The sequence below is a fragment of the Anolis sagrei genome, chromosome 9, assembly GCF_037176765.1.
Source record: "Anolis sagrei isolate rAnoSag1 chromosome 9, rAnoSag1.mat, whole genome shotgun sequence".
Taxonomy (NCBI): Eukaryota; Metazoa; Chordata; class Lepidosauria; order Squamata; family Dactyloidae; genus Anolis; species Anolis sagrei.
The window spans coordinates 37,975,581-37,989,032 of NC_090029.1; the positions used below are offsets into that span (position 1 = coordinate 37,975,581).

The 13,452-nt window shown below is 45.4% G+C and overlaps 1 protein-coding gene across 1 annotated transcript in view; it reads right to left on the reverse strand.

The window, feature by feature from the left end:
• The window catches only part of AGBL1 (AGBL carboxypeptidase 1), a 728,548-nt gene that overhangs the window by 349,267 nt on the left and 365,829 nt on the right, over window positions 1-13,452 (reverse strand). The window contains exon 20 of the mRNA XM_067471459.1: window positions 8,200-8,331. Within this exon, the coding sequence (XP_067327560.1) occupies window positions 8,200-8,331 (132 nt within the window). The remainder of the gene's footprint in view (window positions 1-8,199; window positions 8,332-13,452) is intronic.

Sequence of the window (13,452 nt, forward strand, 5' to 3'; positions counted from 1 at the left end):
ATGGCTCCATTGCGTCCTAGTCTCCAGGGAAGCAGAAAACAACCTTGCTCCCTCCTCCTCCCTGTGGCTTCCTCTCACATATTTATACATGGCTATCATATCCCCTCTCAGCCTTCTCTTCTTCAGGCTAAACATGCCCAGCTCCTTAAGCCGCTCCTCATAGGGCTTGTTCTCCAGACCTTTTATCATTTGAGTCGCCCTCCTCTGGACACATTCCAGCTTAGAGTCAATATCTCTCTTGAGTTGTGGTGCCCAGAACTGGACACAATATTCCAGGTGTGGTCTAACCAAAGCGGAATAGAGCATGGGGAGCAAGACTTCCCTAGATCTAGACACTATGCTCCTCTTGATGCAGGCTGAAATCCCATTGGCTTTTTTTGCCGCCACATCACATTCCTGGCTCATGTTTAACTTGTTGTCCACGAGGACTCTTAACCAAATGTTGGACTTTGAAGTGATGCTTCAACTGCTTTGGGTGAGTGCAAGCCAGGTCTTGGAGTTGGCATGCTCCTGAAGCGCAGTGGGATACGTTCCTTGGTTGACATTCACACAGAGAAACAGATGGACATAGACAGACATACGCATAAATGCACAATGTCCTCCCAATGCCCACAAATTGTACGTACAGCCTGATTCTTCCACAAAGATCCGTGCCTTCCTATCTTGGCCTTGCAAAATGCAACCAAATGGGGGAAAAAAACTACATGCGGATTCCCTCGTCCCATTTATCTGCTCAAGACAATAGAATTTGTCCTCATAATCAACCCTTTTACTTTAATTAGATTCAAATGCGGGTAGGTAAGTAGAACGTAAGATGCGTGGTGCTCATTTATAAACATTAGCAAATAAGAATTTAATATTCTGTTTGTTCTAATTGTGTTTCCAAGGTCTCAAGTTAATGGTTCTTTCCCCTCTGTTTATTTTCACATTAATTATCTTTTAATTGTATACTTCAAAAAAATGCAGCAAAGAGATCCATTTGTTGCAATGTGCCCAAACATTTGTTTGGGAGGAGAACTCCAACTCCCTTTCCATCCAGAGAAGTCGCTACTGTCTCTCACGTCTCAAAGTAGAACTACGAGGCGTATTTTTTAAGTCAGGTCCGTTGGAAAATAAGTACACAACAAAAGTTTATTTCAAAAGAAGTAAATTTATTTTCAGAAAGTACCTACTTCACTCTATTTTTGACATAGTCGCCAAGTTTGTTCAAACACTTATCATACCTCTGAACCAATTTTAAAATACCCTCTTCATAAAAACTTGCCGCCTGCTCCGATAACCAAGAGTTCACTGTAATCAAACCTCAGGGGAGCGTGCTTGCTCCATCCATGTTCAACATCTACACAAATGGCCAGCCACTGCCAGAAGGGACAGAGAGATTCATCTATGCTGATGATCGTGCCATCACCACTCAAGCAGGGAGCTTTGAGATGGTTGAACAGAAGCTCTCCGAAGCTCTAGGTGCTTTTACTGCTTATTACAGGGAAAACCAGCTGATCCCTAATCAATCTAAAACACAGACATGTGCTTTTCATCTCAAGAACAGACAAGCATCCCGAGCTCTGAGGATTACTACCTGGGAAGGAATCCCACTGGAGCATTGCAGCGCACCCAAATACCTGGGAGGAGTCACTCTGGACCATTCTCTGACCTACAAGAAGCACTGCCTGAACATCAAGCAAAAAGTGGGTGCTAGAAACAATATCATACGAATGCTGACTGGTACAACCTGGGGATCACAACCAGACACAGTGAAGACATCTGCCCTTGCGCTTTGTTATTCTGCTGCTGAGTACGCATGCCCAGTATGGAACACATCTCACCACACTAAAACAGTGGATGTGGCTCTGAATGAGACATGCCGCATTATCACGGGGTGTCTGCGCCCTACACCACTGGAGAAATTACACTGTCTAGCCAGTATTGCACCACCTGACATCCGCCGGGAAGTGGCAGCCAATAGTAAAAGGACCAAGGCAGAGACATCTCCAGCTCATCCCTTGTTTGGGTATCAGCCAGCACGTCAACGACTTAAATCCAGACATAGTTTTCTAAAATCTACAGAGACACTCACTGGAACACCCCAGCAAGCAAGAGTCCAAAAGTGGCAGGCTCAAATCCAGAACCTCAACCAATGGCTGATACCAGATGAGAAACTCCCTCCTGGGCACACAGAAGACGGGGCGACTTGGAAGGTGCTGAACAGACTGCGCTCTGGCACCATGAGATGCAGAGCCAACCTCCAGAAATGGGGCCACAAAGTGGAATCCTCGACATGCGAGTGCGGAGAGGAGCAAACCACTGACCACCTGCTGCAATGCAACCTGAGCCCAGCCACATGATGCACAAGGGAGGACCTTCTTGCAGCAACACCGGAAGCACTCCAAGTGGCCAGAGACTGGTCAAAGGACATTTAATCAACTACCAAAGTCACACGTTTTGTATTTTCTCTGTTTGTTTGCTTTGTTCTGTTAGAAATGTAATATAATTGACTGGCTGCCCTGACACGAGAAATAAATAAATTGTAATCAAAGAAGGGTGACCGGAGCGGTCCTCATCATGGACGTTGTCACGGCCATTTTTGAATTGTCGTCCCCACTTACGCACTTTGCTTTCACTCATAACGGTCTCACCGTACACTTCACAAATCTGTGGATGGACTTCTGCAGCAGGCAGGTTCCTTGCTGACAATACCGTATCCCTGAGCGAACCTCACATGCGGAGGGTAAGTTGAGAGTCTTACACATTTTTAAAGCACAGAACAGAACCGTACAGGTGAGCGACAGAGCGGAAACTGAGCATAGTTGTTCCCGAGGCATGCCGGTACACGACGCACGTGCTCGTTGTGGTATGTGCACAAACTACTCGTGTCTACAACAAAATGGACCTTACTTAAAAAACACCCCTCGTACATGAAACCAAACCGCTTCCCAGGCATCCAGAGCCAATTGCATTCAATGTTTATTTCAGTCTAACGTCCGCTGAAAATAGTGTGTTGTTCCAAAGTTGAATATGATTTAGAGATAAGGATGACCTGAATTTTCATCAAGCTTGCAATCCACTGGGGAAAAGAACCCAGGCATTCCTGTAGGATGGTCACTGGCCATTCTGGGTACAGGTTTCTCAGAGTTGCAGTCCAGTTACTTTTTCAAAAGCTACTCTACTTTTACTTTTTTACAGTTACTTTTTCAAAAGCTGCTCGAAGGAGACAGGGTTTTTTTTTCTTGCAATTTTTATTTACTACTCAGAAACCCAAAAAGTGTTTCTAAAAGGATTAAATTCTGAAACTCTTCCTTTGTTTATATCAGGAGTCCTCAAACTTTTTCAACAGAGGGCCAGGTCACAGTCCCTCAAACTGTTGGAGGGCCAGATTGTAATTTGAAAAAAGCATGAATGAATTCCTATGCACACTGCACATATCTTACTTGTAGTGCAAAAAAACCCTTTAAAACAATACAATAATTAAAATGAAGAACAATTTTAGCAAATAAAAACTTATTAGTATTTCAATGGGAAGCGTGGGCCTGCTTTTGATGAGATAGGGTTGTTGTTGTTGTTGCTGTTGTTGTTGCTGTTGTTGTGCGCTTTCAAGTCATTTCAGACTTAGGTTGACCCTGAGCGAGAGCCGGGTAAATGACCTTGGAGGGCCGTCTCCGCCCCCTGGGCCATAGTTTGAGGACCCCTGGTTTATATGGACAAGGATACTAAGAATACAAAATCCCTCCCTATTCCAACTTCCAATGAATAGTAAGGAATCAGTTGCTCTCCATTCATTGAGCTCCCATCAATCCCAACCACAATTATTAGTAATTTCAAATGATGGGAAATTCATTCCAACATCTTGAAGACTGCAATGCATAATAATACACTTTATTTATATTCCGCTCTATCTCCCAAAGGGGACTCAGAGCAGATTACAGTATACACGTATAGAGGCAAACATTCAATGCCTTGTTGTTACAGTGTTGTCACAGTGAACAACAATAACATAGTAATAATAATACTAATACTAATACTAATAATAATAATAATAATAATACTTTATTTATACCCCCCAGGGGAGATGTCCAGTACCCAATGAGGCCACGTCCATCAATACAGTAAACACAATATTACACAAAAGCATAATACAATATAACACAAGGCATAACGGAACTAAAAAACATAAAATGCAAAACCTAAATAATAAGCGAGACAGCAGTATAAAATCAGACATTAAACACACAAAAATTGCACGGGGAAAGGCCAAATTTAAGGATAAAATTCTAAAATTTTAAAACACTGGGAGATTAGGCAATGGAAATTATTGGGAAGGGAGATCCGGATTGAGGAAGGAATTAATTGCACAAACCATAAAATTGTTGCTACTAAGAGGTTGCAACGTACTTTATCTAAGTTGTTGTAAGGATCAACGTTGTTTGTGCTATAACTTTAAGTTGCTGTAAGGTTCAAGGCTGTTTGTGCTACAGCTGTTTCAGTTAATTGAAGGGTTAGTTGAGAGTGTTATTTTCATGTGTATAAAGATAGCTACTGTGTGTTTAGTTCTGTGCCATTGTGTGTTTATGCTGTTGTGCATCTATGCCTCTGTGCCGGGGACGATGCTGCAGATGTCCTGCGAAGACACAGCCATGAGAAGAGGACAAGGATTCCTGCTTCTCTCAGCTGAGTAGTGATATCTCTCAGAAGATATTGTTTCATGGTACTTTTGTGGAAACAGCAATCCTGCCACTTTGTTTTTGTATGCTGCCAATACTACAATATTTTCTTTTCTACTTTAAGCCGAAGTCTCGTATGTTTTTCTTTTGTGAGCCAATTTCATCACACACACAGTTAACTGGGCTAGAGTCAATCTGCATGCTACTCATGACAAAAATAAAGTGCCAAATTTGGTTAGGGAGTATCTTACATTCAATCATTGAAGGCACATTGGAATGACCAGGTTTTCAGATTCCTCCTGAAGGTTGCCAGTGTGGGGGCTTGCCTAATGTCTCTGGGGAGTGAATTCCAGAGCCGGGGGGCCACCACAGAGAAGGCCCTTTCTCTCGTCCCCATAAGTCGCACTTGCGATGCAGGCAAGAGAAGAGCCTCTCCGGAAGATCGAAGAGGTTGTGTGGGTTCATAGACGGAAATGCAGTCACGCAGGTAGGCAGGTCCCAAACCATTCAGGGCTTTGTAGGTCAAAACCTGCACCTTGAATTGTGCCCGGAAGTTAAATGGCAGCCAGTGGAGCTCCTTAAACAAGAGGGTTGACCGCTATCTGTAATTCGCTCCAGTTAATAATCTGGCCACCGCCCATTGGACAAGTAGAAATTTCTGGACAGCCCCACGTAGAGGGCATTGCAATAGTCCAATCTAGAGGTAACTAAGGCGTGGTCTACCGTGGCCAAATCCGCCTTCACGGGGTACAGTCGCAGCTGGCGCACAAGCTTCAATTGTGCAAAGGCCCTCCCAGCCACCGCCGACGTCTGGGCTTCAAGCGTAAGTGATGAGTCCAGGAGGACCCCCAAGCTACGGACCTGTGATTTCAGGGGGAGTGCAACCCTGTCCAGCACAGGTTGCCACCCTATACCCCGATCCGGCTTACAATCGACCAGGAGGACCTCTGTCTTGTCGGGATTGATCCTCAGCTTATTCGTCCTCATCCAGACAGCCACAGTGGCCAGGCACTTGTCCAGTACCCAAGGGGCTTCCTTGGAGTTAGGTGGAAAAGAGTAGTAGAGTTGGGCGTCATACATACAACACACAAACAAAGGCAAAGGATTCCCTTTCCATCTCTGGCATCTAGAGGCAGTGCTCAACTATGGCCATGGAGAGGTGCTCTTGTTCAATTTCCATACCGAAGAATCTGTTGTGTGTAGACACCTCCTGTTCATGCTTTGCTGTCATGGCTGCACGGGTGCCTTTTACCTTCCTGCCGTGTTGGTACCTATTGATCTTCTAATTGCATGTTCTTGAACTACTAGATTGGGAGAAGCTAAGGCTAACAGCGGGAGCTCACTTTGACCCATGGCTTTGAACTGCCAACCTTGCCCAGTACCCGAGGGGCTTCCTCGGGTACTGGGCAGCTAGTGGTTTAACCCACTGTGCTACCGTAGCTTCTACAGGCCTGTAGGTTACACACATACACAAATGATTAGGGATGTGCAGAATTCCGGTTGGCTATTTAGGTGCAAAGATGAGTGCAGATGCAGACTGTGGCCAGGAAATCAGAAGACGCTTCCTTCTTGGGAGGAGAGCAATGTCCAGTCTCGACAAAATAGTAAAGAGCAGAGACATCAGACTGGCAACCAAGATCCATTGCCTAGTCCAAGCCATGGTCTTCCCTGTAGTAGTCACCTACGGATGTGGAGCTGGACCTTAGGGAAGGCTGAGCGAAGGAAGATCGATGCTTTTGAGCTGTGGTGTTGGAGGAAAGTTCTGAGAGTGCCTTGGGCTGCAAGAAGATCCAACCAGTCCATCCTCCAGGAAAGAAAGCCCGACTAAAGCTCACTGGAGGGAAGGAGACTAGAGACAAAGTTGAAGTCCTTTGAATGCCACATCAGGAGGAGACAGCAAAGCCTAGAGAAGGGAATGATGCTGAGGAAAGTGGAAGGCAAAAGGAAGAGGGGTCGACCAAGGGCAAGATGGATGGATGGCATCCTTGAAGTGACTGGACTGACCTTGAGGGAGCTGGGGGTGGTAACGGCCGACAGGGAGCTCTGGCGTAGGCTGGTCCATGAGGTCACGAAGAGTCGGAGACGACTGAACAACAATTTAGGATTCAGGAAAATTCAGTGATCTGGCAGCTGGACCACTGAAAATGGACCAGGCAAGATACAGCCAAGGCTTTGACCAGAATGGATCACGAGCAGCTGCTCATAGAGCTTGTTCTCCAGACCTTTAATCATTTGAGTCCCCCTCCTCTGGACACCTTCCAGCTTGCCAATATCTCTTTTGAACGTGGTGCCCAGAATTGGACACAGTGTGATTCCAGGTGAGGCCTGGCATACTCTGTCCAACCATATGACTTTTCTTGGGGGGGATTACTCAAAGCCTAAACCAGCGATGCTCAACCTATGGGTCCCTAGGTGAGCCCCGCCACATGCACAAGGGAGGACCTCCTTGCAGCAACACCAGAGGCCCTACAAGTAACCAGATACTGGTCAAAGGACATTTAATCAACTACCAAGCTTGCAAACTCTGTTTTGTCTGTTAAAAATTTGTTAAAAATGTAATACAATTGTCTGGTTGAGACTGACACGATAAATAAAAATAGGTGATTTGGCCTACAACTCCCAGAAATCATAGACCAGTGGTGCTCAACCTTCCTGATGCCATGACCCATGAATACAGTTCCCCATGTTGTGGTGACCCCCAACCATAAAATAATTTTTGTGGCTACTTCATAACTGCAATTTTGCAACTATTATGAATCATAATGTAAATATCTGATATATAGGATGCATTTTATTTACTGGACCAAATATGGCACAAATACTCCTACGTCCGAGGTGGTAGGAGGCTTGATTTTGTCATTGGAGAGTTGTAGTTGCTGGGATTTATAGTTTACCTACAATCAAATAGCATTCTGAACCCTACCAACAATGGGATTGAACCAAACTTGGCACACAGGACTCCCATGACAAACAAAAAATACTGAATGGGTTTAGTGGGCATTGACCTTGAGTTTTGGAGTTGTAGTTCACCTACAACCAGAGAGCACTGTGGACTCAAACAATGATGGATCTGGACCAAACTTGGCACAGATACTCAATATGCCCAAGTACGATCACTGCTGGAGTTTAGGGAAAATAGACCTTGACATTTGGGAGTTGTAGTTGCTGGGATTTATAATTCACCTACAATCAAAGAGCGTTCTGAACCCCACCAATGATAGAACTGGGCCAAAATTTCCACACCCCTATGACCAACACCCCTATGACCAACAGAAAATTTTATTTACTACTCCATATGTTTTCTGATGGTCTTTGGTGACCCCTCTGACACCCCTCTCGTGACCCCCTCAGGGGTCCCGACCCCCAGGTTGAGAAACACTGTCATAGACAATTTACTAGCTGTTCGATTTCTGGGAGTTGAAGGCCAAAACTTCTGGGGACCTACAGCTTGAGAACCCCTGGCCTAAACCAGGAATGAAGAAACCAATCTTATCAGCAGCACCTGGGCAGAAATACACTTTGTACTACAGAAAGCATGCCTTACCCTATACCCAACGTCCTCTGTGACAACAGTGGGGTCAACTGTGCACCCTGCTTGCCATAAGGTTTCCTTGATACTGCATCCATACAGGAATACATTCTTCTTCTGGGAATGGCCGTGGTAGTCACAAAACACCTGGGGGTGAAAGGAAAGGAGGCTGTTAAATGCTTCTGCAGCCCCTTCTACACAGCTGAATAAAATCCCACATTATCTGTTTGGAACTGGGATTTAGGGCAGAGTGGACTCAAATAGCCAAGTTCAAAGGCTGTGTGGAAGGGCCTTACACCACCCAGTTGGGTTAAAGAACTGTGATGTGCTCTCCAAGGGAAGAGTTGGTGAAAGCTCCAGGAATAGTCACTTAAGGACACCTATCATAGAATCCTAGAATCCAAGAGTTGGAAGAGACCTCCTTGGCCATCATCCAATCCAATCCCATTCTGCCAAGAAGCAGGAATATTGCATTCAAATCACCCCAACAGATGGTCATCCAGCCTCTGTTTAAAAGCTTCCCAAGAAGGAGCCTCCACCACACTCCCTCCGGGGCAGAGAGTTCCACTGCTGAACGGCTCTCACAGTCATGAAGTCCTTCCTCATGTACAGGTGGAATCTCCTCTCTTGTCGTTTGAAGCCATTGTTCCATTGAGTCCTAGTCTCTCTCCAGGGAAGCAGAAAGGAAGCTTGCTCCCTCCTCCTCCCTGTGGCTTCCTCTCACATAGAATCCTAGAATCAAAGAGTTGGAAGAGACCTCCTGGGCCTTCATCCAGTCCAACCCCATTCTGCCAAGAAGCAGGAATATTGCATTCAAAGCACCCCTGACAGATGGCCACCCAGCCTCTGTTTCAAAGCTTCCAAAGAAGGAGCCTCCACCACACTCTGGGGCAGAGAGTTCCACTGCTGAACGGCTCTCACAGTCAGGAAGTTCTTCCTCATGTTCAGATCATAGAATCCTAGAATCCTAGAGTTGGAAGAGACCTCCTGGGCCATCATCCAGTCCAACCCCATTCTGCCAAGAAGCAGGAATATTGCATCCAAATCACCCCTGACAGATGGCCACCCAGCCTCTGTTTCAAAGCTTCCAAAGAAGGAGCCTCCACCACACTCCCTCCGGGGCAGAGAGTTCCACTGCTGAATGGCTCTCACAGTCAGGAAGTTCTTCCTTGTGTTCAGATGGAATCTCCTCTCTTGTAGTTTGAAGCCATTCTTCCATTGCGTTCTAGTCTCCAGGGAAGCAGAAAGGAAGGTTGCTCCCTCCTCCCCCCTGCGGCTTCCTCTCACATATTTATACATGGCCCTCATCATATCTCCTCTCAGCCTCCTATTCTGAAGGCAACATTAAGGTTTTCCCCTGACATTAAGTCCAGTCGTGTCCGACTCTGAGGGTTGGTGCTCATCTCCATTTCTAAGCCGAAGAGCCAGCATTGTCCATAGACACCTCCAAGGTCATGTGGCCAGCATGACTGCAAGGAGCGCTGTTACCTTCCCGCTGGAGCGGTACCTATTGATCTACTCACATTTGCATGTTTTCAAACTGTTAGGTTGGCAGAAGCTGGGGCTGACAGTGGGAGTTCACACCAGTCCCTGGATTTGAACCTGTGACCTTTTAGTCAACAAGTTTAGCAGCTCAATGTTTTAACCCACTGCATCATTAACTGCAGATAATCATAAGGAGAGTTAAAAGAGTTTAGGATGCAGGTATAATTTTGATCTGGCAGCAAAATCGAACTGGTTCCAGACAGATGATCACCAAAAATATTTATGACACACCACCAACAATTAATTCAATTACTTAATTATAGTACAGACTATAGGGTTGGACCGGATGGCCCCTGTGGTCTCTTCCACTTCTATGATTCCACCAGGATTGTGGTGCAGCTGGCGAAGTGTCAGCTGCATTAAGATCACTCTGACCAAAAGGTCATGAGTTCGAAGCCAGCCCGGGTTGGCGTGGGTTTCCAACCAATTGTGTGTAGCCTGTTGTCGACCTTTGCAACCCGAAAGACAGTTGCATCTGTCAAGTAGGAAAATTAGGTACCACCTTAAAAAACTGTGGGGAGGCTAAACTAACTGATTTATGAGGCCATAAAGAAGACTCCAGCAAAGCATTCCAGCGGGGAAGCATGCGGGGAATGCGGAAGAGCTTCATCAGCGTTGCAGATGGACGATGAAAGCGACAGCTCCCCTGTCTATGTCTGTATATGTTTGTATGTCAAAAATGGCATTGAATGTTTGCCATATATGTGTTCAATGAGTCCCCTAAATTAACTGATTTATGAGGCCATAAAGAAGACTCCAGCAAAGCATTCCAGTGGGGAAGCATGCGGGGAATGCGGAAGAGCTTCATCAGCGTTGCAGATGGACGATGAAAGCGACAGCTCCCCTGTCTATGTCTGTATATGTTTGTATGTCAAAAAATGGCATTGAATGTTTGCCATATATGTGTTCAATGAGTCCCCTGCGGGGTGGGGAGAAGGGCGGAATATAAATGCTGTAAACAAACAAACAAACAAACAAACAAATATGATTCTAGGACCAGCCACTGAGATATAACCATTACATCAGGTTTTTGCAATTCCAGTTGTCCTTGCTTCTTCCAAAGTGTTCCAAGAATTGGCAGGTTTGATCAGAGTTCTGAGACTTCTCTACCCGAGACCTCTTCTCACACCATCACAGTTCCTCGTATTCACAGGAAGGAGAAACTATTTCTGTTCTGATGAACACACTTAGCCTCCGAGGACAAGTTCCAAAAAATCTATTGAGCAATAACAAGGCAATTTGTCTGCTGCTTTTTACTGTCAAACTTCTTCTGTTATCCTTTTGAGAACCAAAACCTGCACTTTGCGGAGCAATTAAGCACCACTTGGTTTTCTTTAAATGCAAAGCTTATACCACGCAATTTGAAAGAATTCATAAGCATGCAATTATGGGAGCTGTTCTTGCACATTGTGTACATCTCGGTGAAGCAAAGAAAGGGACATGACCTGCCATCACGGAAAATAGCTATATTACTCTTCATCTAATCCACCTGCCTAATCCATCTGCTTGGCTTCTGTTGTTATAGGCACGAGGCTTTCTTTTATTGAGGACAGATTTAGATTGCCTTGATATGCAGTTACTGGCTCTCATTAGAGGGAAAATTCAGGGTTTATTGACGCAAGAGACAAATATTGACCTGGACTTTTGAAGAACAACCCATTGTCCAGTTTGCTGAGATGGGAAGTCAATACCCATCAGTGCTCCACAATCCTGACACATCTTCGCCATGGTATTGGGGAATCTCTACATTATGAGCATAGATTTTATGCAATGAGTTGCCTCGACATTAATGTCCATTAAAGAAAAGGCGATACTGCATAGCAAAATCAACAATATGGCTGCTCTCTGATTCTTAAGCTCTGTCTCCTTTGAAGCCATGATATACTTAGGCGATCCCTCATTGTCCGAGTAAGATAGTCCTCCAAGGTCGGTGTCCTGGTGGTGGGTCCGTAGGTGAGTGTGGAGCCCTATTCTTGATCCGCATCTTCTCCCGCAGTGAGACATTGGTTTCCAGATGGAAGGCAGTCCTGGTTGGGGTTGGCTGGATATACCTTCCTCTTGGCACGTTTCTCTCTTTCGTCCTCCATTCGTGCCTCTTCAAATTCTGCAGCACTGTTGGTCACAGCTGACCTCCAGCTGGAGCACTCAAGGGCCAGGGCTTCCCAGTTTTCAGTGTCTATGCCAGTTTATTTATTTACTTCATTTATATACTGCTTTTCTCAGCCCTCAGGCGTCTCAAAGCAGTTTTTAAGGTTGGCTTTGATCCCATCTTTCAATCTCTTTTCCTGTCCACCAGCATTCCGTTTTCCATTCTTGAGTTTGGAGTAGAGCAACAGTTTTGGGAGATGGTGGTCAGGCATCTGGACAACGCGGCTGGTCCACGGAGTTGATGGCAGAGGACTAGTGCTTCAATGCTGGTGGTCTTTGCTTCTTCCAGCATGCTGACATTTGGGTTGTTGTAGGTTTTTCTGGGCTATATGGCCATGTTCTGGAGGCAATTTTTCTCCTGACGTTTCGCCTGCCTCTATGGCAAGCATCCTCAGAGGTAGTGAGGTCCTCACTACCTCTGATGCTGCTTGCCATAGATGCAGGCAAAACGTCAGGAGAAAAATTGCCTCCAGAACATGGCCATATAGCCCGGAAAAACCTACAACAACCCAGTGATTCCGGCCATGAAAGCCTTCGACAATACTTGCTGACATTTGTTTGCCTGTCTTCCCAAGAGATTCGCAGGATTTTTTGAAGGCAATGCTGATGGAATCATTCCAGGAGTTGTATTTGATGTCTGTAGATAGTCCACATTTTGCAAGCTTATAGCAGAGTTGGGAGGACAGTAGCTTTATAAACAAGCACCTCAAACACTCTCTGCTTCATTTGGAAAAATGCTGCACTTGCAGAGCTCAGGCGGTGTTGTATTTCAGTGTCAATGTTGACTTTGGTGGAGAGGGGGCTGCCAAGGGAGCAGAAATGGTCCACATTTTCTAATGTTACACCATTAAGCTGTATTTCTAGCATTGGAGAGGGATTGGCTGGTGACTGCTAGAACAGCACTTTGGTTTTCTTGATGTTCAATGAGAGGCCGAGCTTCTGTTATGCATCTACAAAAGTGTTTAGAGTGGCTTGTAGGTCTTCTTCTAAATACGCACAGATGATGTTGTCATCAGCATACTGGAGTTCTATGACAGATGTTGTTGTAACCTTGGTTTTGGCTTTCAGTCTGCTGAGGTTAAACAGCTTGCCATCTGTCCGATAGATGACTTCCATTCTGGTGGGAAGCTTCCCGTCAACAAGATGAAGTATCATAGTGATGAAGATGGAAAATAAAGTTGGGGCAGTAATACATCCCTGTTTGACACCTGATTCCACCTTAAATGGGTCACTTTGGAAGCCATTGCTGTCCAGGACTGTTGCCATCATGTCATCATGGAGGAGCCGCAGGATATTCATAAATTTGTTAGGGCACCTGATTTTTTGGAGGATGGTCCAGAGCACTGTGATTCTCTGTATTGAGTGTCTTTGCAAAGTCAATAAATGCCATGTACAGTGGTTGATAAAAATAACAAAGCCAGTGGACTTGATGGGATCCCTGCTGAAATCTTTAAAGAGGGAGGACCTGAGCTGACACTACAACTCCACCAGCTCATAGAAAAAGTGTGGGTGACCGAGAAAATCCCAGCAGATTTCAAGGACGCCACCATCATCACCCTCTTCAAAAAAGAGGAA